Below are 23,359 nucleotides of genomic sequence, written 5' to 3' on the forward strand. Positions count from 1 at the left end.
AGAAATAATAGGAAATGACAAAGGTCCTCATCTAGGTGTAAACCAGGGTCATTTCTATAGTAAATAAGTTCTTCAACCAGTAGTGTGGTTATCCTTGCAGTCACTGTAAACACCGTTGTGGAGATCAGGGAAATATTTTACTGCTACTATTCATAACCATCATTACCATTACATTAATTATCATTTCATCAAAGCATTTATTCAATAGATTACACATGTTCTTAGTTAAGATTATTACACCTATCACAGAGAGCTTCTGTCTGGTAAAAGGCCAGAAGCGTCAACGGGCGGGGTGAGGCTGAGTGCGTTGGAGGTCGAGACGCACACACAAACAGTAGTTAGACTCACGTTTAGGTAAGAGTTCAAATAATAGTTTGCAAAAGCTTGTGACTGAAAAATTGTGTCTGCCTAAGGGACAGTTTGCTCCAGGAGAGAAGTGAGAGTCAGAAGATTAACAGGAAGCGCCTGGCCTCGAGACGGAGAAGATGTCCTTTTAAATGTGTCAAAAGTCGTCAACGTTTATTGTATTGTATCTGCTTTGACGCATGAGGGGGCGTCATAAATAATACCCTGATGTTATAAAAACAACTACTTGTGTATCATTGGCTGGAGATCGATGCTGTCTGTGTGCAGTGTTGATCTCCCCACGCGTGTGTTCATTAAAAATCATTGTTTGACCGACTCTCCTGGACCATTGTTGTTTTTGTGCTCACCCTCAATATTTGAACCCGCAACACCGTACAGGGTGTCTACATGTATTAATGTAAATAGAAAACAAAGTGGAAAAAAAAAGTTCCCACAAATAACTATATACCACACATTTAACATACTCGCTGTATGGAGGGCCTTGAGTGCCAAAATGATTTAATACATCATTAATAATAATCAAAGTGTTTTTATTGAGTTTTCAGAAAGCATATCATTCATACGGAAAAACTATACCCAGACAGAGAAAAAAAAAAAAAAAAGGAAAAAAAAAAGGGGGGGGGGAAAAATGCCAGTTATGGAGTAGACGGAAACTCATCTTCAAAATAGGAAATGAAAGGCTGCCAGACCTTAAAGAATTTCTTGGTGTTGCCCTGTATAGTAAATCTGAGATGTTCTAATTTGAGGTGTGCCATCACCTCCTCCACCCAGTGTTTATGGGATGGCGGTGTTGCCTTTATCCAGTTGAATAGAATCAATCTCCTAGCCAACAATGAGGTGAATGCTATTGCCTTCCTCTGAGAGGCTGTTAGTTGAGTTTCCCTCGGTGCCACACCAAAGATGGCTGTCAGAGGCATTGGTTCCATATCTTTATTATAAATGAATGAGAATGTTCTAAAGATGTTAGCCCAAAAGTCTTTCAGCCTGGAACAAGACCAGAACATGTGGCATAAGTTGGCTGGCACCTGTTTACATCTGGGGCAGGTCGGATCAGCCCCCTGGTACATTCTTGCCAGTTTCTCCCTTGACAAGTGGAGTCTGTGTAACACCTTAAACTGTATCAATCCGTGTCTTACACATACAGAAGCAGAGTGTACTAGATCTACAGCCCCTCCCCAGTCAACCTCTGAAATGTCCAGCCCCAATTCTTCCTCCCATTTCCTTCTTACATTGTCCAGGGAGGGGGAAGCCACATTCTGAATATTTGCATATAGCATGGAGATTGTCCCCTTAGCAGTCGGATCTGTGTCCATCAGCTCGTCTATCCATCCGCTTTGTGGAAGCTCGAGGGAGGGGCTGAATGACTTTTTCACAAAGTCCCGAACCTGGAAATATCTAAAGTAATTAGTCTTGGAGGAGATTCCATAGTCCTTTTCCAGTTGAGCAGCAGACATAAAAGTACCATTTTTAAAAAGATGTTTGACACATTCCACCCCAGCTCTATGCCATTCCCTAAAGGCTGTTCCTCCGAGGGCTGGGGGAAACAAGTGATTTCCATAGATGGGAGCAGATAGGAGGGCGTTTCTGTTTTTAAAATGTGATCTGAATTGAGTCCAAATTTTCAAAGAATTAGATACCACCGGGTTGTTTGTGTAAAAATGTTTGCTCAAGGGTAGAGGAGCGCAGACCAGGGAGCGCAGGGACACTGGGCTAGAGACATACCTTTCCATATGAACCCATATTGGGGTTTCATCCTCATCTAACTCTTTGACCCAAAATAACAACTCATGTATATTAGCAGCAAAATAATAGTGCATATAGTTCGGCAGAGCCAGGCCTCCCTCTTCTTTCTGTCTCTCAAGAAACTCCCTTCTTATCCTGGGGACTGTTTTTTTCCAAATAAAGGCAGACGTACATTTGTTCAATTCCTTAAAAAATGATTTAGGAATGAAAATCAGTATCGTCTGAAATAAATAGAGGAGCCGTGGCATTATATTCATTTTAACAAAATTTACCTTCCCTGCTAATGATAAGGGGAGCGATGCCCACCTTTCCATATCTAATTTTGCTTTGTCCAGTGCAACTTTAAAGTTATAGTCCAGTAAATCTTTATACTTACTAGTTACATTAACACCTAAATATGTGAATCTATCCTTATGTATTGCAAAGGGATAGGCCCGGAAAGAAAGTTTCCTCGCCTGTTTATTAATGGGGAAAAGAACACTTTTGTCTAAATTAATTTTATAGCCCGACACCCTCCCAAAATCTTTGATAATACCAAGGGCCACCGGGATACTAATGGCAGGGTTTGACATTAATACATCATTAAATTTGTTAAATTAAAACTGTTTAAACTTAAATAATTACATGTAATTTCATTTAAAACAATTATTTAATTTGGTATTTAATTCATTTTGACACTCGTGGCCCACAATAAAGGCCATCAGTTTGTTGTGATTAAGTCCAACTCATTACTTTTCCTTTTACAGTTCAAACATAATTTAGAAATACATTAACAAACTGTTCTAAATCCCTACTATATGATTACTATAAAGTGGGGGGGGGGGGTGGAAAAAAAACAACACCCATCATGTTTATGAATATTAAATTAAAATGTAAAAGTAAATAAATAAATATATAAAAATGCAAGATTAATCCAGTCCAAAAGTACAGCATACTTACAACGTGCTGGGAAAACATTGTTCTAATACCACAAAATTACCATGAAATACTTAAAATTACTTAAACTTTACTTACAGTATAATTATTTGTTTACTGTAAAAACCTGACTTGTTACTCTCCCTTTAAGAATTTATAGAAAATGTATGTAACTTCAAGCAAAACTGAAATACCATTTCCATTTTTATTCTGTAAGATTTCAATGATTGAGATCAGACCTCTCTGAATTCTTCACATTCGTGGTGATTAACATGGTTTAATTATGTACTGGTAGAGAGGGAACTGTAAGGGAATCCCAACCATTTCAAACAAAGAGAATCTAGAAAGGTCACATGGTTATTCAGGGCATTAAAACATGAACACAAAACAAACATTTTGTCTTTGCTTCTTGTGTGAAATGGTGATTTTCTTTTTTCCCTGTTAAAAGTTATCAGGATATGTTTGCACTAAATTTTTAAAAAAGAGAACAAGCTTTGTTAACTTTGATACATTTATTTAATGATTAAAATGACGAAACTTTAAACAACACAAATGTAACTTAAGGGTAAATATGACTCATTGCCTGAACACTTGAGTCGATACAGAAAGGTAAATCTCTTTATTCAGGACACATTGGCCTCCTGGTTGATAAGAGGGTTGAGGTCCAGCTTCGTCTTCTCCAGAGCTGCAGTCTTGGCCCTCCGTGACGGACGCACCATGGAGGCCGACTCTGGGACATTTTCTCCATCGCTGTAGCCAAAGAGAGACGATGAGACGAGAAAATGAGTAAATGCACTTGTGATGAATATGTTACTGAGTGGGTCTGTTTTCTATTTTGCTAAAATCAGCAAACTCGCCTCTCCTCTGACGACTCTGCCCTCCTGCTCGGCTTTCTGCCACCTTTGGCTGTGCACGCTTTCCTCTGACCTGTGAAAACAAAGACTCGGGTTACCTCCCAGTGCTGACTCAACTTCTTGCCTCGGGCAGGAGAGGAGGAGCTCTAAAAATATAGTGGCACTGAAGGACTGCGGTTTTAGACGAGCATAAAAAAAACCCCTGCATTACCTCTTTTGGGTCTCTTGGCAGATTTTGATGGATCTTCTGCCGCAGCCTCTGTGGAAACAGCAAACAGAAAACTCATTTTTCTGCATTTCCGCCCTCAGCCTGCTGCATTTTTATCTAAACAAACACCGAATGGGACGGAGCGAGTCATTTTTAATCTACTTAGCAACATGCTGGTAAAGTCATGTAATCCTTTTGCAGGAGCGCTTGTCACAAATTAGCATTTTAAATCTATTTAGACACACACTCAGGAGGTAACATAAGTTGGAGATGCTCCATGGGATATCAGATGGCCATTCCTATTTAAAGTCTGTGTTTGCATACGTACCATCTGCATTGACATCCAGGGGTTGTAACGCAGTGGTGCTGAGGAGCTCAGCCTGTTCTTTTGAGTCCGCCAGCTGATAAATCATCTTCTCCAGAGCACGGAGACAGACACGATCCTTCACCACCTGAAGGAAAGGAGGAGGGAAAGGGGTGAACTTAAACAATGGGCCTTTTAACAGACAGATATGCAGGTACAGGTCTGTGCTCCACACTACATGAGCTCGGGTTGATGGACTGCTGTGAAGGTTTTTCTATATATCCTGATGATTTCTGTCTTTTGACATTCACACACGTGACACTTTCACCACTAGGAGGGAAGCATGTTAAGATGTTTTTGGACTTAGTGCCATTTTCCTTCCGTCCTTTTAACTATTCCTCAAGAAACTTTACAACGGTGTCCTGGCAAAAGGTAAAGAGGAATACGTTCTCGTTGACTTTGATGTTTAAATGAAGATTAAACTGACTCAATCCACCTTGTGGTACAAGCTGGTATTACATTATAATACAGCCCAGTTTAGCTGATCTTCAACTCCACAGAAAACACATTTTGTTCATAAAGTCGGAGCTGCTGTTTTCTCCACTTTATTCTAATGAGAGGTGTAGTTAATTCTGGAAATTTTTCAACTGTTTTTAAAAACACAACATGGACCTATGATGTCGCTCATGTGTCCCGTTACAGTGGCTAATGCTATGTTCACAATCAAAAGCCTCAAAGGCATCACACTGCTTTAATATCTTCATTTGAGACAGTGGTGCTCACAGTCACACTCTAAATGTGACCACAACAGCTCCACCCACTTGCTGTTTAAACGTTCTGTTTGCAAGGACAAAACAAATCAGCACAAGTTGGCTTAAAGCAGTGGTCAAAGGAGCTTGCAAAGAAAAGCGTCTGGACTTCTTTAAGTTACTTGAAGACGTTTCACCTCTCATCTGAGAAGCTTCTTCAGTTCTAAGGTCAAATGGTGGAGAGTCCCAGATTTAAACCTAGTGGGAGTATCCCCCCACAGAGGGACAAAAGGACCCCCTGATGATCCTCTAATCGCCTGAGCCAAGGTGTGAAACTGGGTGTGGGTCCCAATCAGCCAGAGTTTCGGGTGTGTTCATTGTGAAACCTGGCCCCACCTTATCATGCGAATTCCTGAGGTCAGATGGCCCAGGATGTGAGTGGGCGTTAAGGCGTCTGGGAAGGGATCTCAAAACTGGATTATAGATGGCAGAGAGTTGGTGTCGTAAACCCCCACCTCTGTTCAAAGATGGTCGCTCACAGTGGACATAGATGGCTTCTTTCACTCCTCTTTCAAACCATCTGTCCTCTCTGTCCAAAATGTGAACATTGGCATCCTCGAAAGAGTGTCCTTTATCCTTAAGATGCAGATGGACTGCTGAGTCTTGTCCTGTGGAGGTGGCTCTTCTGTGTTGTGCCATGCGCTTGTGAAGTGGCTGTTTGGTCTCTCCAATGTAGAGGTCTGGGCATTCCTCGCTGCACTGTACAGCATACACCACATTGTTAAGTCTGTGTTTTGGCGTTTTGTCTTTCGGGTGAACCAGTTTTTGTCTGAGCGTGTTGCTGGGTCTGAAATGCACCAGGATGTCATGCTTGGAGAAAACTCTCCTAAGTTTTTCTGATACACCGGCTACATAGGGGATGACAATGTTGTTGCGTCTGTCCTTCTTATCCTCCCTCGTTGGTGTCTGGTCTTCACAATGAACACACCCGAAACTCTGGCTGATTGGGACCCACACCCAGTTTCACACCTTGGCTCAGGCGATTAGAGGATCATCAGGGGGTCCTTTTGTCCCTCTGTGGGGGGATACTCCCACTAGGTTTATATCTGGGACTCTCCACCATTTGACCTTAGAACTGAAGAAGCTTCTCGGATGAGAGGTGAAACGTCTTCAAGTAACTTAAAGAAGTCCAGACGCTTTTCTTTGCAAGCTCCTTTGACTACGATGACCTGGATGACTGAGAACCTTCACAGACTTAAAGCAGTGGTTCCCAAACTTTTTTTGCAAGCCCCCCCTTTGTTTTACAAGAAAAATGTTCGCACCCCCCCTCGCGCGCACACGCACAAGCATGCACGAACACATCCTCCAACTACACACACCCATATTTTGCTCCATTGCGGTTTATTTCACACTTCAAACATTTAGTAAACAATTAAGCAAATACAAGTAATCTGCAATAAATTACAGGTAGTGAGAAAATAAACTACTAACTCTGTTACGCTACGTCCGCACCTACACGGGTATTTTTGAAAACGCAGCTGTTTCATCCACACGTAAACGCCGTTTCGAATCACCGAAAATGGAGATTTTTTAAAACGCCTTTTTTCACGTCACGCTGTGCGCCACGTTATTGTTTACATGAGATGAATTGCAGAATGGCAGATAGAGACAAAATACTGTTAATCTGACTATCTTCAGGTTTTACACGCTTACACATACACATGCAGCTACTGTCCCTCCATTTAGAAAGGCAGAGGCGTCACGATGTGATTATTTTACATGTAGTTGTTTTTTTCCTGTGTAATAATATTCAACATTGCTATCAATACATTTTTCAATCCCTCTGCAAAATGGGTTCAAAAACATCAACAGCTGTTGGATACTGTTTGTCCGTGATTTGAACCGGGGGAACAAATCGTGGCAGGATCAGCCTGATATTATTTGGATCCCGCTGTAACTTTACTGTATAAAGAGCTAACATCTCCAAAATGTCAGGAGTAGTTAGTCATTACAACAAGTGTTTGTGAACTAAAAATCAAGAATGTGGGATACTGTTTGTCCGTAATTTGGAGAGCCCAGCGCTGCTCCCGACGAAGGGAAAACCAATTATGCAGGGGTAACCTATCTCTGCACTTGTGCAGGTGAAACCAAAGGGAAGATATGCTTCACCATATTTTCTAGTCTTTGGCTTAGAATGAAACATATTCAGCGATGCTTCATCTCCTGATTTGCGTTTGTGGAGGCGCCTGTGCCAGCAGTGTCCAAGCATTGTTTTTTTTTGTTTTTTCCTTTTCATACTGCGGCCTCCCCCCCCCCCCGCAATGGCTCTGCGCTCCCTCCTAGGGGGCGGGCCCCACACTTTGGGAAGGTCTGGCTTAAAGGAAGAAGAGCTAAAAGAGCTTATTTCAGATAAACCGAGTAGCTGCACAAAGTCTTAGTATAAGGTAAATAAGGATTATTTTAAACTGTGAATCAGTCCCAGGATATAAAATATGGAGCTTGAAACGAACAGAACATGTTCAATACTTTGATTTTGTTTTTTGGTTGAAAACAAACAAACAAACAAACAAAAACAACAACAAAAAAAACCCCAAAGAGCTTTTTTAATTGCAATTTTCACAGCTTTAGCTATAATTTGTGATTAGTTCTCACTCGTGTTTGCGTCTTCTCTTTTTGGGTGGAGTAACTAACGAATTTCTACCCCTGTTTAAAGTTAGCTCAGAGAAAGCTTTTGCGATATCTCCCAGACCAAGCAGCTCCTGAGCATCTATAGGTCCCTCCTTCTTTATCTTCTTTTTCCTTTTCTTTGTAAAGTTTTAGCAGTCTGCTGTTTTTTGGCAGTACCTTAGTTTAGCTTTTTATTTATACAACCTCATTAAGGGTTGTCCTCCAGCCCATTGTGTGGCTCCCTCAGTCTCCTTCCACCTTTTGTTTCTTTTGCGCAGGCCTCCAGGCCTTCATTTCGTTTTTTGTTGATATGGTGAGCTTGTTGTCAAGATCACGTGGACTACGTTACAGTGGTGCGATAGCAGTAGGCTCACCTGTACAAGCTGCTGCAGCAGCGTCTGCAGGTCCTCCCTGACGGTCTCGTCTCTGCTGAGCTCCAGGTTGCTCAGAGTCTTTGCATAGAGGCGCACCTCGGGGGCTGTGGGGTCCTTCAGCATCTCACCACAGATACGCACAGCCATGTAGTCATGGACACACACCTCCTGAGACATACACAGGTATACAAATATAATTATTCAGAGATTAATAATAACACTCTGTTTTAGCCTTGTTGTTATTACCAGATTAAACCTTTTACAATACTTTAGAACTAAATTAAAATCTGCTCACGCTTACTTGACCTGCAGTAATCATGTGAAACATTTTGCAGACTATTAGCTGGTATTTCAGGGAGGATGTATAACGAAACGCTCAGTGAGGCAATAAAAACATCCTTGGTGTTTTCCTTGAACAGAGCCACAAACCCAACAGTAAATCCACACTCCTAATATAATAAGATTATAAATAGCTTTTTGGAATTTGGGTTTAATTTAAAATCTTCCTGAGTCTCTTCCTCAGTCTCCGATGTTTCTCACCTCAGTGTTAGTTGAAGGTTTAATGAGAGCTCCCGGGCGAGTCAGCTCAACAAAAAGCTCGACTACATTGTTGATGTCCACCTCAGCGAGCGGAGACGTCACCGGAGCGTTCATCAGAGTCCGAACGGTCAGCAAGAAACTCTCCTCCACGACTTCCTGGTGAGCCCTGACGCATAAAAACACCATTTTGATGTCACATGATCAGCTGGGGGAGATTCCATGCCAAATAAAAGTGACCACATCACTCAACATGCACATTAGTGACCTGCTCTCGCGGGCGTAGAGCTGGAAGAAGACGCCGAGGCAGTGTCGCAGGCGTATGTCGTCCTCTGTGACGGGATTGTACCACAACAGCACCAGACGGGACAGCATCTTGGCGCTGGAGATGCGGCCCGTGTACATGAGTTTGGCCAGGCCCTCCGCTGTCTCTGTCCGCAGGTCGGACACCTGAAGGATGTTCCCAGCACATGTATCAGACATCTATAAAGACCCACATGCATACTGTAGTTTCTGGAGTAAAATATCTCAGCCTCACCTCACTGTCCAGGAACTCTGACAGCATCACAAGGATACTCTGTGCGGTGTCTTCTGGTACGTCCGCCTTCTCCTCAGTTGCAACCGCCATGTCACCGTCCTGGTTCTCTGGTGAGGATTGGGAGGGCGGGGCCGCTTCAGTGGCAGCTGTTTCAGAGAGAAGCTGGAAGCCAAACAGCAGCAGCAGGTCGATGATGTCCCGCAGAGCACTGATACGGATCTTTACCTCATCCAGCTGAGCTATCTGGAAACACGCAGATACACACAGAGCACTTTGAATCAAGAAAGCCTTCAATTCATGTGCGTTTTTTGTCAGTGAACAAAAATGACTAGAATCACCCCCCAACCCCCCTCCAGCCTGCATAATGTTGTTTATTTTGCAATTAGCTACAGTTACAAAATAACTGAGGATTAGTTTGAGCACAGCTCTTAAGCTAAAGGTGTCATGTTTAGTTTATTACATGTTTTTTTTTTTTTAAAGTGATTGATTAGCAATTATTTTATTTGCAGAAAGACTGACAGTAACTGAATTATTAATGTCATTAACCTCTTAGGACCTGGCGTTCACATATGTGGACATCATTTGGGTTGTCTAGACCAAAATACAAAATTTTGCTCTACAAGGGCCTGATATCCACTTACGAGGACATTATACTGTCACTGTTCTATCGAAAGTTAAAACGAATGTCCTCATATGTAAATCTCATTTTTCTCAGAAACAAAAATCAGGTGGAAAAAAATCAAAAAAAAAAAAATCATGTAATTCTTTGTTTTTACATTCATCAGGTCCCAATCAGCCCAAATAGCAAAGAGAAATTAAAAATGCATGCCATGAAAGAGTTCGGGTCTTAGGAGGTTAATAATCATTTAATCCGATTAGAAGGAAAGCAGCAATTTAAGTGTGGAAATTATATTAAGGCTTAACTTTCTGTTCATCGTGTAGCATCCTTACACATGTAAACAAAGTGTTTCAGGTATCTGAAACGCATCTATAAGAAGTTACCTGTAGCAGCAGGACCATGTGGGTTTTGGCTAGCTCCTTGCTGTGCAGAGCACATGTTCCTAAACACACCACAGCCATGTTGCGGACAGCAGGGTGAGCGCTTGCTATGCTGGGCAGGATCTGAGATGCAGGAAAAAACAGTGAAAGCAATCAATAAGGTTAACACTTAACCATTGTTAATAAATTGTGCATTGTTAGTAACAGATAAGAATAAATGATAACATCTGTTATTTATTTACATACGTTTTGTAATAAAGGCTTATTACTGATGAATGAGTGTGAAATAATAATAATAATAATAACTTTATTTATAAAGCGCTTTCAAACAAAGTGCTGTACAACTAAAGGGATAAATAAAATAAAAGCGATACATACCAATACAGGTAAGAGACACAATACAAGTTAAAAACAATAAAAATTTAAAAACTAAAAGCCATAGAATTAAGACATATAGGATAAGGTGAACAAATGTGTCTTCAACTTAGTTTTAAAAACCTCCACAGAGCATGCCTGCCGAATATCATGAGGGAGGTTGTTCCGCAGAAACGGGGCACAAAAAGAAAAAGCACGCTCTCCAATTGTCTTTTTTCTGGCTCTAGGAACTTTTAGAAGGCCAGAGTCCTGAGATCGTAGAGCACGAGATGGAACATAAAGGTGTAAAAGGTCGGAGAGGTATGTAGGTGCCAATCCGTTTAAAGCCTTGTAGGTGAGCAGCAGGACCTTAAAATCTGCTCGAACCTGACAAGGTAGCCAATGCAGAGATCTCAGAACAGGGGTAATGTGCTCAAATTTCCCAGTTCTTGTTAAAATGCGAGCAGCTGCATTTTGCACCATCTGTAGACCTCTAAAACTTTTCTTTGGTAGCCCAGAAAGAAGAGCATTACAATAGTCAATACAGGAAGACACAAATGCATGGACAAGAACCTCTGCAGTGTCGCTTGACAAAACTTGTCTGATTCTGGCTATGGTCCTCAAATGATAAAAGGCGGTCTTTGTTATCTCTTTTACATGAGATTCAAAGGAGAGCACCATGTCGAACCACACACCCAAGTTTTTTACCTTGTTCCTGCAATTTATGACACTGTCATCAATTTTCAAGATGAAATTTTGGGACAAGTGCTGAAATTTGTGTGGCCCAATGACCATCAACTCTGTCTTATCAGTATTTAGGAGCAAGAAATTATCCGATAACCAGCCCTTAATTGCAGATAAACAACATTCTAGTTTAGAGACTTCAGCACAATTTCCAATGGTTAAAGGAACATAACGCTGCAGGTCATCAGCGTAACAATCAGTCAATGGTAACAATGAAAGGTTACATTAAAAGAACCACCAAGAGGTAGCAGGTACATTTAAAACATTCAGGAAAGACTCCAGTTGTCAATGAAGTATTTAAAAGAAACAGAATGTAGGGTCCTAATGCTGACCACAGTTCCTTTATAACCCAGGCTGGTAGAGGATCCAAAGAACAGGTTGGACATCGAGCTGCTTTTACAACCTTAGTTAAACCAGACAGAGAAATAACCTTGAAGTCATGGAACAGTTTATCAGCACCAACAGGCAAAGCAGCCGAGTAGTCTAATGAACAGCTTGAGGAGGGAGTAATATGATTTCTAAGTGTTTCAGCCCTGTCTCTGAAAAATGTAAGAAAGTCATGAGCTATCAAATTAGAACAGCAGAGAGTTGACTTACTCTCTGTAAGTTGCGACACTGTGTTGAAAAGGAGTTTTGAGTTATGTTTATGGCTCATGATGAGATTTGAGAAATAATTTGCTTTCGCTGTCGACATCGCTGATTGAAGAGAAGACAATGAGTCCTTCCAAGCCTGGAGAAATACTTCTAGTCTGGAAGATCTCCAGTGACGCTCCGCTTTTCTACAATTTCTTCTCAAGTTCAAGAGCTCCTCATTTAACCAAGGCATAGGGTTCCTTTTTTGACATTTCAGCTTCCTTACGGGAGCAACAGCAAATAGTGCTCCAAGTCATCAGGATTCACACACAATATTCTGCACAAGCTCACAGACTACCTGACCTGTCAGCACTCGTGTGTCACGCGCTACATGTACGATGTTTCGCTCCACACCTTAAACTTCGGACAGTTCTTGTCCAACTGATTCATGGACGGTACCAGCAGGGGCCGGTTTTATCGACTGAACCACCAACAGCTCAGCATCACTAACAAAGAAAGCTGCGAATTTAGGAGAAGCGAGTGAGTGAAACAGCATGACCCGATTCAAACCACTTTAACCTCTGTTAACCCGTTAGAACAAATACTGCAGATGTGCCTCATCATGACATCCATAGTACAGTGTACATTTATACGTGATATGAAAATATTGTCACTACTATGGCCATTTCTGAAAGTGCGAGCCAGCGTGTCAGTACCTGAAAAGTCCGTGTGTTATTCCCCTCATCAAAAATAAATTATGACTGTATGAAATTTTAAAAGCTGAGAAATGGTACGTGACACACTTCTGAGAATAAAACAAATAGGGTCTATGAGAAAAACACATTTGTAAAACAGAAGAAATAACACATGAATTCATTGGTCAAAAACTTCCATCTACCCTCAGTATCGAATACAGAATTATTTATTTGTTGATTGGTGACAGATGACTGTTTCTTTCTTCTTCTTCTTCTTCTTTTTTTTGTAAACTACTTGATATGAAAATCTTCAGCTTTTAGACTTTGTGGTCTCGAGTTTTATCAGCAGCAAAAACAGTCTGTTATTTTTCTTGTGAAATCCCCTGATACTTTTTATGTGATAAATATTAAGAAAAATGAAAATGTTTGGCCAGTCTGTATGCACCGATCAGACATAACATAATGGCCTAATACTGTGCTGTTCCCCCTTTTGCTGCCCAAACAGCAATAACCTGAGATGCTCAGTGTATTCAGACACCTTTCTATCAGAACAAGCATGAACCTTTTCAGCAATTTGAGCTAGAGTAGCTTGTCTGTTGGATCAGCCTTCACTCCCAACATGCATCAGTGAGCCTTGGCTGCCCCTGACCCTGTTGCTGGTTCACCACTGCAGATCGGGAACACCCCCACAACAGCTGCAGTTTTGGAGATGCTCTGCCCCAGTCATTTGGCCTTCGCCAGACTCACTTAAATCCTTACACTTGCCCATTTCTCCTGCTTCTAACACATCAACTTTGAGGACAAAATGTTTACTCACTCCCTAATATATCCCACTGACTAACAGGTGCCATGATGAAGAGATAATCAGTGCTACTCACTTCAGCCATCAGTGGTCATATTGTTACGCCCGATCTGTGGATTTAGTGTCCCGTGTTTGGAGAGATGCAGTTCTGAAATGTCTTTAGGCAGTTTTGTACAAACAGGATCTTCTTCTTCGTCTTCTTCTTCTTCCTGTGCAGAGTATCCTGTGCCACATATCATCTGTGATAGCTGACGTTTATTTTGCCTTCCTGCCCGCCAGTCATGAAGCTCTTTATTCAACACCAACTTATCTTGGTCTCACAGATCTTTTTCTGGTGCCCACAGTTCCCCTTAATTGCTTTTTCTGCATCACATTTTTAACGGTTGAAATTTCAATCTGGAACTACGGTGGTATCTCTTCATAGCCCGCCTCTGCTTTGCAGCTATCAGTTTGTTTCAACACCCACCAAGTATAAATCGTCTGAATGAGCATCTAACTGAAGCAAAGTTTGAAGACTCAGAGAATTTGCCAGCTCTGAACCATCATCGGCTGTTTGGTTATGTGCATTGAAGTCTTTGGGAAAACCACCCTCTGGCTCCCTTCATCTGTGACCTCAATAAACTTTCATATACAGCTCATGCTCGTGTCCTAAAAAAGGGATATTTTTAAATGCTTGTTTTCTACAGGGTGGCGTCGGCTCAACACTAGCATGAAAGAAACTGACAAAGATTTCTGAAAAAACAGATGTACAAACTCAGATCTGAAAAGGCGATCCTGCTGCCTTTACTATAGATCTGCATGTTTAGTTACGACACAAACTCAAGTGCTTGTTTTGTTTTTACCAGTGAAGACATTAAGGCGCTTGTGGTTGGACCAATCCGGGTCTTGATGTTCATTTGCTTCAGCAGCTCAGCACACATCGTTAGACACCTCAAAAGAGTATCTGGGTCATTCTGCAAAGCAAACAAACACATACCATATTCACCATTTCATTTTATTAAAACGCATTCTTTATTTTCTGTCATATGGATGCTGGTGGATATGGATATGGAGATGGATGTTCATATGAACAAGGTTTCAAATAATGAGGTGAGTCAGCAAAAAGCTCAGGCTTCTCTAAAGCAGGTCAGGTCATAGTAATTTCAGTTCATGGGTCACATACAGACAGATCTGATCTCCACTGGGATGCACTAGTAAAACTATTGCATCACACCCCATGATGTATAAAAACAGGGACAAATTCAATGAAAAGCCGAAATCTCCACACGTGAAGTCTGTATGACGGTTTATTAAAAAAACAAAACAACGAGGACAAAAGTTGTCTTTATGACTCAGCTTGTTGGGATCTAAAAATACTGAAATTAATATAAACTTTGTAACTAGTGCTGTCAGCTTTAATCTCGTTAAAATGACGCTAACGCTGCAAATCTTCATCAGCAAGTTAGCGCGGCTCGCCCTGTGCGTGGGGCTGCGCGGTGTCAGCGCGTTAGCACCGTGCAGCCCCACGTACGGGGCAATCGGCACTAGCTCGCTAACGGAGATTTAATGTTAATGCGGTTATGGCATTAACGTCATTTTAATGAGATTCACGGTGACAGCGATTTGGGGTAGCCATCATGCAGCTCTGGCCCTGAGCTCACTAACTCCACCCCATGGAAACTTGGCACCAATATGTAAAAATATTTGGTTATTATCGCAACTTCATGAATCAAAAATTCAGGCCATTTTCTCCATTTTAAGTTATTTTCTCAGAAGTTTGAGTGATTGTGTCAAAATCTTGAGATAATATCCAGAAATTTTGACTTAGGGTTGGCATTTTTCCCTCCAGTGGCAGAAGCAAGCCCCCATACCTCCTGTCTGCTTGGGAAACCTTCAGCTTACAAGGGGTAACAAATCAGAGCTGGCATAAACAGGGGGTTGCCTTAAAAGGAGAGGCACTAAAATGTTTTTTTTCAGACAGTGAATGCCCCAAGGGTCCATGAATGGAGCTAAAGCTGAGCAAAAACTGTACATTTAAATGCAGAGGTGATGTTTCTGTGTAGTTATATACCTTCTCTGTGCGGACCTCCTTGTCAGCCACTTGGTTGCTTTCCGCAATGTCCTGGAGAATCTGGTTCCTGCGATTTTCCAGATCTGTGATGGAGTTCTTCAGCTCTGCCGCCTGGCTGAACTCCTGGGCGGAGATGCAGTCCTCCAGAGTTTGTTTAGCCTCTAAGATACGCACCTTCACTTCTGCAAGCTGGGAGCGAAAAGAGGGAAAGAAAAACAAAAAACACAAACAGGTCAGACAATAAAAATAAGAGGGGAGGGTCATTCTTCAGCTGAAGCACGCTCAAGAGAGGACTGTTGAGATGGAAAACGGCACCTCCGCAAACAGGAAAAACAACAGCTGATGCTCTGGGAGAGGCTACAGCCCTCTGGAGCATTCTTTGCCTTTACTCACTGACGAATAAAAAGATGGGAGAGACCAGGTGCACAGAGCAGACAGAGTAAGTGAACACCTGGGCTAGGATTAACTTTCTCAACAGCCATTTTGAATACAACAGATTTCAGTATTTAGTGAGGAAACTAAGGTACAGGAGACAGATTAACTGTCACAACTGAGAGTAATTCCCTCAGAGCGTACGTGTGCATGGAGCTTAAGCAAAGGGAATGAAGAAAAGAAGGGAGAGCTAATGAACCAGGATTTACCAGGCAAAGATACGTTTAGCGTACATGACATTCACCATCCACCCCGCTAGTTTAAGTGAGCTTGGCCTTAAATATAAACCATCTGCCAGCTGGATGTAGAGCAGGACAAAGAAACAGAAAGGGAAGGAATATAAGTGGAGCAGAGATCCAACTAATTAAGAAATTATTAGACACTAATCTGGTATTCAGTCTACATGGTGTCCTTTAATAGAAAGGGATTTTTTTTTGTCACCTTCTGACTTTTAACTTCTATAAAGTAGAATTGTGCAAAGACGCTGTTTAGCTCTTCTATTTAATCACAGTGAGACAACTGGACGGGTTTCCAGAATCAAATTGCTTCTGGGCCTTTTCATTTGGCAGAGTGTCACCCACCTGGACCTGCTGCCGGCGGCTCTCGTTCTCATCCACTGGCTGACTGGCCCCTGTGATGGGCTCCCTCACGTCGGAGATGATTTCTGCCACCTGTGCGACACAAAGCCAGCTCATTTAAACATCAATCTGAGGGTCAACGATGCCACAGCTGAGAGGAAACCTGCTATATTTTCTGACACGTCAAACAAAAAGACCCTGGTGTTTGTCCATCTGGAACCACTGATAAATAATTACAGCCTTTATCATTTCATTTCTGACTAATTGGTCTGTCAGCTGGGTTCATAAAGGGCAGTGACATTTATATTTCCCCTCGTGTGCAAAAAGGGAGTTTAGATAACACGACAACTGACTATACAGTGAAGTTCATGTTTAAGCCTAACTTACAGTTTGAATGCGTCTGTGGTCATCGGAGATGAGGCTGAGGAGCTTCTCAGTGAGGAGGAAGACCAGAGAGGAGGGAGTCTGAGGAAGAGCCAACATGTCCTGCAGGACAGCCAGCACACGCTTCCTACGAACACGCACAGCTCAACCGTTAAATGAATAAACAGACTTCAAAAAACTAACATTATGGATCTCCTACCAAATTAATTAAGTCTTATATATAAACAAGAGCAGTCTCAGAGTCGCAAGCCTGAAAACTACTAACGTTCGCAGACACACTCGCACCATTCACACAGAATGGAGGAGTCGAAGATAAAGCCAATGACCTTCACATTATTAGATGACCCGCTCTATACCCTAAGCCTCAAGCTGCCACTACGAACCAGAGTCTAGTTCCAAACCTAGACTGACTGCACAGGTTTATTACTTCCGAGGGATGAAACCCAAAAGTAAAATTTCATGCAAATCTGATCAAAGCCTCCTGAGTTATCCAGATAAACAGACAGGCAAACAAATCAAAACGATATTTAATTTAATATTTAACCAACCAGTCAGCTCACTGTCTAACCTGTCACAGCAACTAATCTGGGTCTGAAATGTATCAATTAATTTATCTATTAGCTGCCTGTCAGAAAATAATCTTTACTTGCAGTCATTTCTCAAACAAAGAAAAGACAATACTTTCTTGTATGAGTTTTGCCAATATGAAGATCTCATACACTTGTTTCTTATTTCTGGCCTGCTGTTTGGGTAGGAAACATCAGAAGGGGGCTGTAAAAGACTTTTTTCTTTTTTAATATATATATATATATATATATATATATATATATATATATATATACATATACATATACATACATATATACACATATACACACACACCATTTTGGGCCATATTTGTTAGGACATGCTCATTAATGAAATACCAGACTGTTTGCATCACCCTCCAAAAACATCCTTCCTCTTTCCCAGCTGATTTCCACGTGCATTTTAAGGTATTTTGCATCCGATTCACATTCCTCAACCTTGTTCTCATCTTACCTGCCACCCTCCTCGTTGGTGTCCAGACAACCGATGAGATGGATGAGCTGTTGCGAGATGAACTCTTTGGTCATGACAAGCTCCACTTGGTTAAAGTCGGCCCTCTGCTCCTCGGACAGCACAGGCACGGCCTTCAGATATCTACAACAGTCAGAGTCAGACAACAGCAGCTCTCAGAGCCCATTCATTTAGAATAATTCAGCTACTCTGACAGCATAAACAAAATTAACGCTTCTCCCAAATGTCACACAGCAGAGTCAGTTATCAGTCAGCGGTGGAGTGACTTTTAACCAACCAGCTACTTGTCACCTCTCTCAAAGTAATAAACCCATTTTACGAGGAGACAAATGTTAGATTTGCCAATTAGTTAAATCAAATTCATTTGCAGAGCATATCACACGTCAGTATTTCACACACTTACACACACAAGCACTAGACTGGTGATAAAACAGCTCTGTCAGTGCACAGCAAGGGTAGCAGATGAGCTGTCAGTCTGCTTGAGTATGGCAAAAATCAGCTATGATCACTTGGATCACTACTGAGATCGTGATTACCCACAGACTTTGGAAAAAATAGAACTTTATAAAGTGGATTTCTTTGGACTATAGATATGACTCAAATAAAAAAAGAAATAAAAAGCTTTGGCTTACACAGCTTGGCAGAGAGTTAGGGGCATAAAGCACCACGATACCAATTTAGGCAACAAAACCAAACAACAACATCGTTACAAAAATAATGCGGTGCAATAATTGTCTGGTTTTCATATTTGCTGAAAACCACAACTGTTACTAAAAAAGATAAAAGTCTAAAGGATTACAAAAAGAAACCTCCTGCTGTAAGTGAGATAACTTATCTGTATAATTAACTTGTTAATAAAGAAAAGACACAGAAAACATCAATTTAACAAGGACTGCGAAGGATAATGGTACCCATCAAAAGCAAATGACATTATTTAAAAAAATAAACATGAAGGTGGATATGTCGTGCTTTTCTTTATTGTTCCACTGGTGCATGTTCAAATTAAACATGGCAAAAGTTTCAACTAATGGGTTCAGTGTGAGTGTTTTGAAGTCCATGCAAGCTCAGGCTTCAGGCTGCTCTAAACATGAGCTCCAAATATTGATCCGATATTTGGTCGGATATCGGTGACAACGTGACGATCTGTGGAGAGTGGGAGAGCTAATGGCAACGCAACAACAGCATGGAGGTGTTTCACTCAAGCTACACTAACTACTTTTATTTGTGATTTGTTTAATTTAATTTAACTGCAAATTGTGGACATTTCAGCTGCTATGACTAAAAAGTCCTAATGAACTCTTTCTCACAACTGGAAAAAGTTGGATTGGTACATACCTGGATTGGATTGTACTTGACCTGCTGCACACTAAGGGCGTGTTAAACTGATTACTACTGTTTTTAAAGTATCACATTTTACTCTTGTAAATGAAAACACACCCATTTTTATGTGCACTGACCATGAGCAAAGCAGGTTAACTTGTCTGGACATAAAACTATATTTTATAATAGCCAGGTGAAGTTTAACAAAAAGCAGTCAGTTAGCCTGGCTGTTATATAAGCTTTGAGTTAGCCACACAGTTACATACAGAAGGAGCTCCTCTGAGAACACCGGACCTGCCTTCAGATACCTAGAGTTACAACACAATCATTATGGCAACTGTATTTTTTTTTTCCAAATAAAACACCACAAAGTAACTAAAAGCACATTAAGTGCCCAATAAAATATTCCATAAATTCCACCAATATGAAAAGTTACTTGGTCCAGAATTTACACAGCACAGCAATAAGCAAGAAAACCACAATTTATAATCCAATAACAGTGGCTCTTCTTACCCACAGAGGTAGTCGGCATAAGTGGCTGCATCTGGCAATACTTGCTCCAGCATTTCATCACCATCATCTCCTTTACTCCTGATGAACTCACACAGAGCTCTCCAGTAAAGCACATTTTCACAGGTCAGACTGTCCTTTGGGATCAGCCTCCTGTTTAAAAAAAAAAAAAAAAAAACCACACACACACGATGATCTCTAACTTCAGACATTTTATTTATTATTTGTTAGACAGAGGGAGAAGTGGGAGTACCTGTTGTCGAGCTCTACTTGGTTCTGCAGCAGCTCTTCAGTCGGGATGTTTTTGAAGATCGCTTTCAGGGTCTCCAGAGCTGTTTCTGCGCAGTTTTCCACATCCAGCCTATGGAGCAGTTCAATGATGTTCCCGTCCAGCCGAAGCAGCCAGGCCGGTAACAAACGAGAACAAACCACCTCCCTTACCGCTTCTGAAAAGCACACAGGCTATCAGACACATATACAGCAGGACCATTCCTATCAATCGAACAAAAATACTAGCGGTGCCCAGTGGTACCCCTCAGCACAAGAGTAGATACACCTGTGGTATCAATTTGAAACTCTTAGGTCACTTTATTCTCAAGTTATCACATTTACAAGATTTTCAGAAAACTTGACCTCTGACCTTCTGGTCAAGATCACTGAGATTTAAACTCGTCCGAGATCAAGGTCAAGGTCACAGATTCAAATTCTGAGATAGATACACTTCTGGTATCATTTTGAAAGCCCCACGTTGCTTCGATGTCGAGTTATCGAATTCACAAACTTGGATGTCAAAGTTCAATACCCCATCAGCCTTTAAAAGCCGAGGGGTAAAAAAGGGCTCAACTTCTCCAATGTGTTTTTCATTTTATATTTGGTAAAGAAATCTCTTTAAATTTTAGATCACTCATTATTCCAAAGAGCTTTTTGCTGTATAAACAAACATTTTTGACAATGAAGAAAAAAATAACTGGTGTATTAATAATTAAAACAATCAGAAGCAGCTTTTATTAGGGTTTTGCATTACTTTAAGTGCAAATTTTGAAGTTAAAAAAGCATCTTTATAAAAGTAGTATTATTTAACCACAAAAATCAGTGTTACCTGAGGTGTCATGGAGGCCCTGCTGCAGTAGGCTTACTCTCTGTGCAATGCTATGGGCTTTAATGTGAACTTTGTCAGCCAGAACCTTAAATAGAAACACACATGGAAGTTTTAGTGCAAATCTCCGTAATCAACCAGCCCTTGCAGTGGATACATATTTTTACATTCATAGGTACCTGATACGCCAACTTGCGGACATTTTCTTTGATGTCTCGAGTGCGCTTGAGTACTTTGAGGAGGGTCCGAGGGGACATTGCAATACAGGACAGAACGGCACGTCGCACCTCGGCATTAGTATCGTTTTCCAGAATCAACATAAACGCTAGAAAGAGAAAATAATTCCGCAGTTAGAGTGACAGTAACAAAGATACACAAACACAAAAACAAACAAATAAAAAAACAAAAAACAAAAACACGTGACAATAATTACTTTCTAAGAAGTGAGATTCAAGAGAAGATTAAGAATTTAAGACCATGTAGAGGGTGGGGATTCAACACATAATTTTAGATAATAAGTCACAGATTTCAGCATTTAAAAAACAAAAAACAAACCATTGATGGTTGGACAGTCTGGATCTGTTGGCTGCTGAAGGCGGGTCATGGCCAAAGCAGCCTGAATCCTCACATTGGGGAATTTGTCAGTGACACGGACCAGCATGGCTTGGTGGATGCGATCAAAGAGATCGTCGTCAATCTGTGCATTCTCAGCCATACTGCCCAGCAACTTGTTGATCAGCTGACACGCTCTGAAACGTACTGCATGACTATTGGCTTTGTGGGACTGAGAAGAAAGAAAGGCAGAAAATGAGATGAGACGGTTATTAGAATAAGAGCGAAAGGCACACAACTCGGATTAGGAGGGAAAAGGCAGAGATACAAGAGTAGTTGTGAACATGGATTGGATCAGGATAAGTGTATGAGGAAAAACAGATGTGAATACATAAGGAATAGAAAGAAGTCATATGGGAAACCACAAAATAAAATTGAGAGGCAGTATAGACAAGAATCACATCAAAGCCTTTGTGTTCAAAAAGTCAGAGCAAAATCAGAAATGAACAAGTTTTAATTTTTGTGGTTAACAGATTTGTTTAAAAAAAGAAAAAAAAAGGATACATTTTTAACAAATCATCATCAATAGGTCAAGAATTTGCTGGTCAGTTCACTAACAACACCAAACAACAGTGCTCACAGGCATAAACTAGCATTATAATGTTCATACCTCCAACAGAAAGTTGAAGATGAAACTCAGAAATGGATGATCGTCCTCAGCATCATCATCTTCTTCTTCTTCCTCTTGTTGCTGCTCCCCCTCCTCGTTTGTTTTAGGTGGAGACTGGAAACTTGCAGCAAACCTCGCAACGAACTCAATGACGTTTTCAACTGCAGGTTCACGCTTGTAGACAATCATTGCATACTTCAGGTAGTGTGCAAACTCCTCATGGAACAGTGATTTATCCTCAAGCTGAGGGAAGAGACAGAGGAAAGAAGGGTCCATGCTTATGAGATCAATAATAAGAACCCAGGTCATCTGAAAGACTTATTTAACAATCCAGACATCTCAGTTAATCTGAGATTAGTATGCTTTCTGTCAAACAGTTTAATACAAACAGCTTACAAGCACTTCAAACTTCCAGAAACTTAAGCAAGAAAGAAGAAAGATGGAGGAGAAAGAGGAAGACCACAGAGAAGATTCAAGCACGTAGTAAAAAAGGATATACGGAGAGTACCGATAGATGTGACGGAGAATGAAAACCTGTGTACAAGCTTTAATTTCACTTTACTGTATTTCTTCTAAGAAGAAAGCGCATTTATACATTCTCGTATAAACTGAGTTATTTTATCATATTAAACAATGCACTCATTAATCCAGGATAATGTGAAAGACATTTAGGAAGAGACTGATAAGAAAGCATCATCTCGTACCTTGTTATAGCGGCTCTTGAGGCTCGCCACCAGCTTTGCCTTGTTATTGTGGCCCTTCTGAGCTCGCTCAAACGCCTCCTTGATGTCTATTTCGTTGTCCGCCGTCATCTTTCCTTCGCAGAAACCTAAACTAACACAGACAGCGATACAATGAGCCGAAGCAGGCTTACCTAGAGTAAACTCTGCTGTCAGAAATGTCTCTATTAGCTAGCAGTAAAGGAAGCCGCCTGATGGTCTCTGGTGTCTCATTAGCTTCCTAAACCCACCTCGAGAGAATTACCAGTGAAACAAGAGCCGAGAAAAAAACACAACGCAACGTAATTAAGTCACGCACGACGAAGTCCCTAGAGAGGCGTTTTATAATTATCAGACATGAAAAGTAGTATTAAAGCCAAAAACTTGACGCGTGAGCTTTAAAACGTACCTCTTGGTTAGTTTTCTTTTCAGCGAACAACCGCCTGTTTTTGAATTTTACTCTCGCGAGAACTGAGATGTTTGCGTACGTACGTGCGTCACGTGTATGGTTTATCCCTGTGTATGCCAAGCGGGTAAGCGATTCTCTGGAGGATATAGCAGACCAAA

General features: G+C 41.1%; 1 protein-coding gene across 3 annotated transcripts; it reads right to left on the reverse strand.

Moving 5' to 3' along the window:
• Positions 1 to 3,523: 3,523 nt before the first annotated feature.
• ncapg (non-SMC condensin I complex, subunit G) lies at positions 3,524 to 23,300 on the reverse strand. Of its 3 annotated transcripts, none has more exons than XM_084931339.1 (22): positions 23,202 to 23,300; positions 22,778 to 22,902; positions 22,074 to 22,316; positions 21,407 to 21,635; positions 21,031 to 21,176; positions 20,855 to 20,939; positions 20,009 to 20,201; positions 19,759 to 19,908; positions 17,908 to 18,048; positions 16,870 to 16,993; positions 16,486 to 16,575; positions 15,473 to 15,661; positions 14,265 to 14,375; positions 10,258 to 10,377; positions 9,256 to 9,498; positions 8,986 to 9,167; positions 8,721 to 8,886; positions 8,181 to 8,348; positions 4,415 to 4,538; positions 4,090 to 4,137; positions 3,882 to 3,951; positions 3,524 to 3,774 (listed from the first exon to the last, which is right to left on the reverse strand). In XM_084931339.1, the coding sequence occupies exons 2-22, from the start codon at positions 22,883 to 22,885 to the stop codon at positions 3,648 to 3,650; spliced, it is 3,057 nt and encodes a 1,018-aa protein (XP_084787465.1). In that variant the 5' UTR covers positions 22,886 to 22,902; positions 23,202 to 23,300; the 3' UTR covers positions 3,524 to 3,647. The 3 variants fall into 3 exon arrangements, with proteins under 3 accessions (XP_084787465.1, XP_084787464.1, XP_084787466.1); XM_084931338.1 differs by having other exon boundaries at positions 22,778 to 22,907; XM_084931340.1 differs by lacking the exon at positions 23,202 to 23,300 and adding an exon at positions 23,044 to 23,193.
• Positions 23,301 to 23,359: the final 59 nt, after the last annotated feature.

Source organism: Perissodus microlepis, chromosome 6 (assembly GCF_051167445.1).
Source record: "Perissodus microlepis isolate ML-2025 ecotype Zambia chromosome 6, ASM5116744v1, whole genome shotgun sequence".
NCBI lineage: Eukaryota > Metazoa > Chordata > Actinopteri > Cichliformes > Cichlidae > Perissodus > Perissodus microlepis.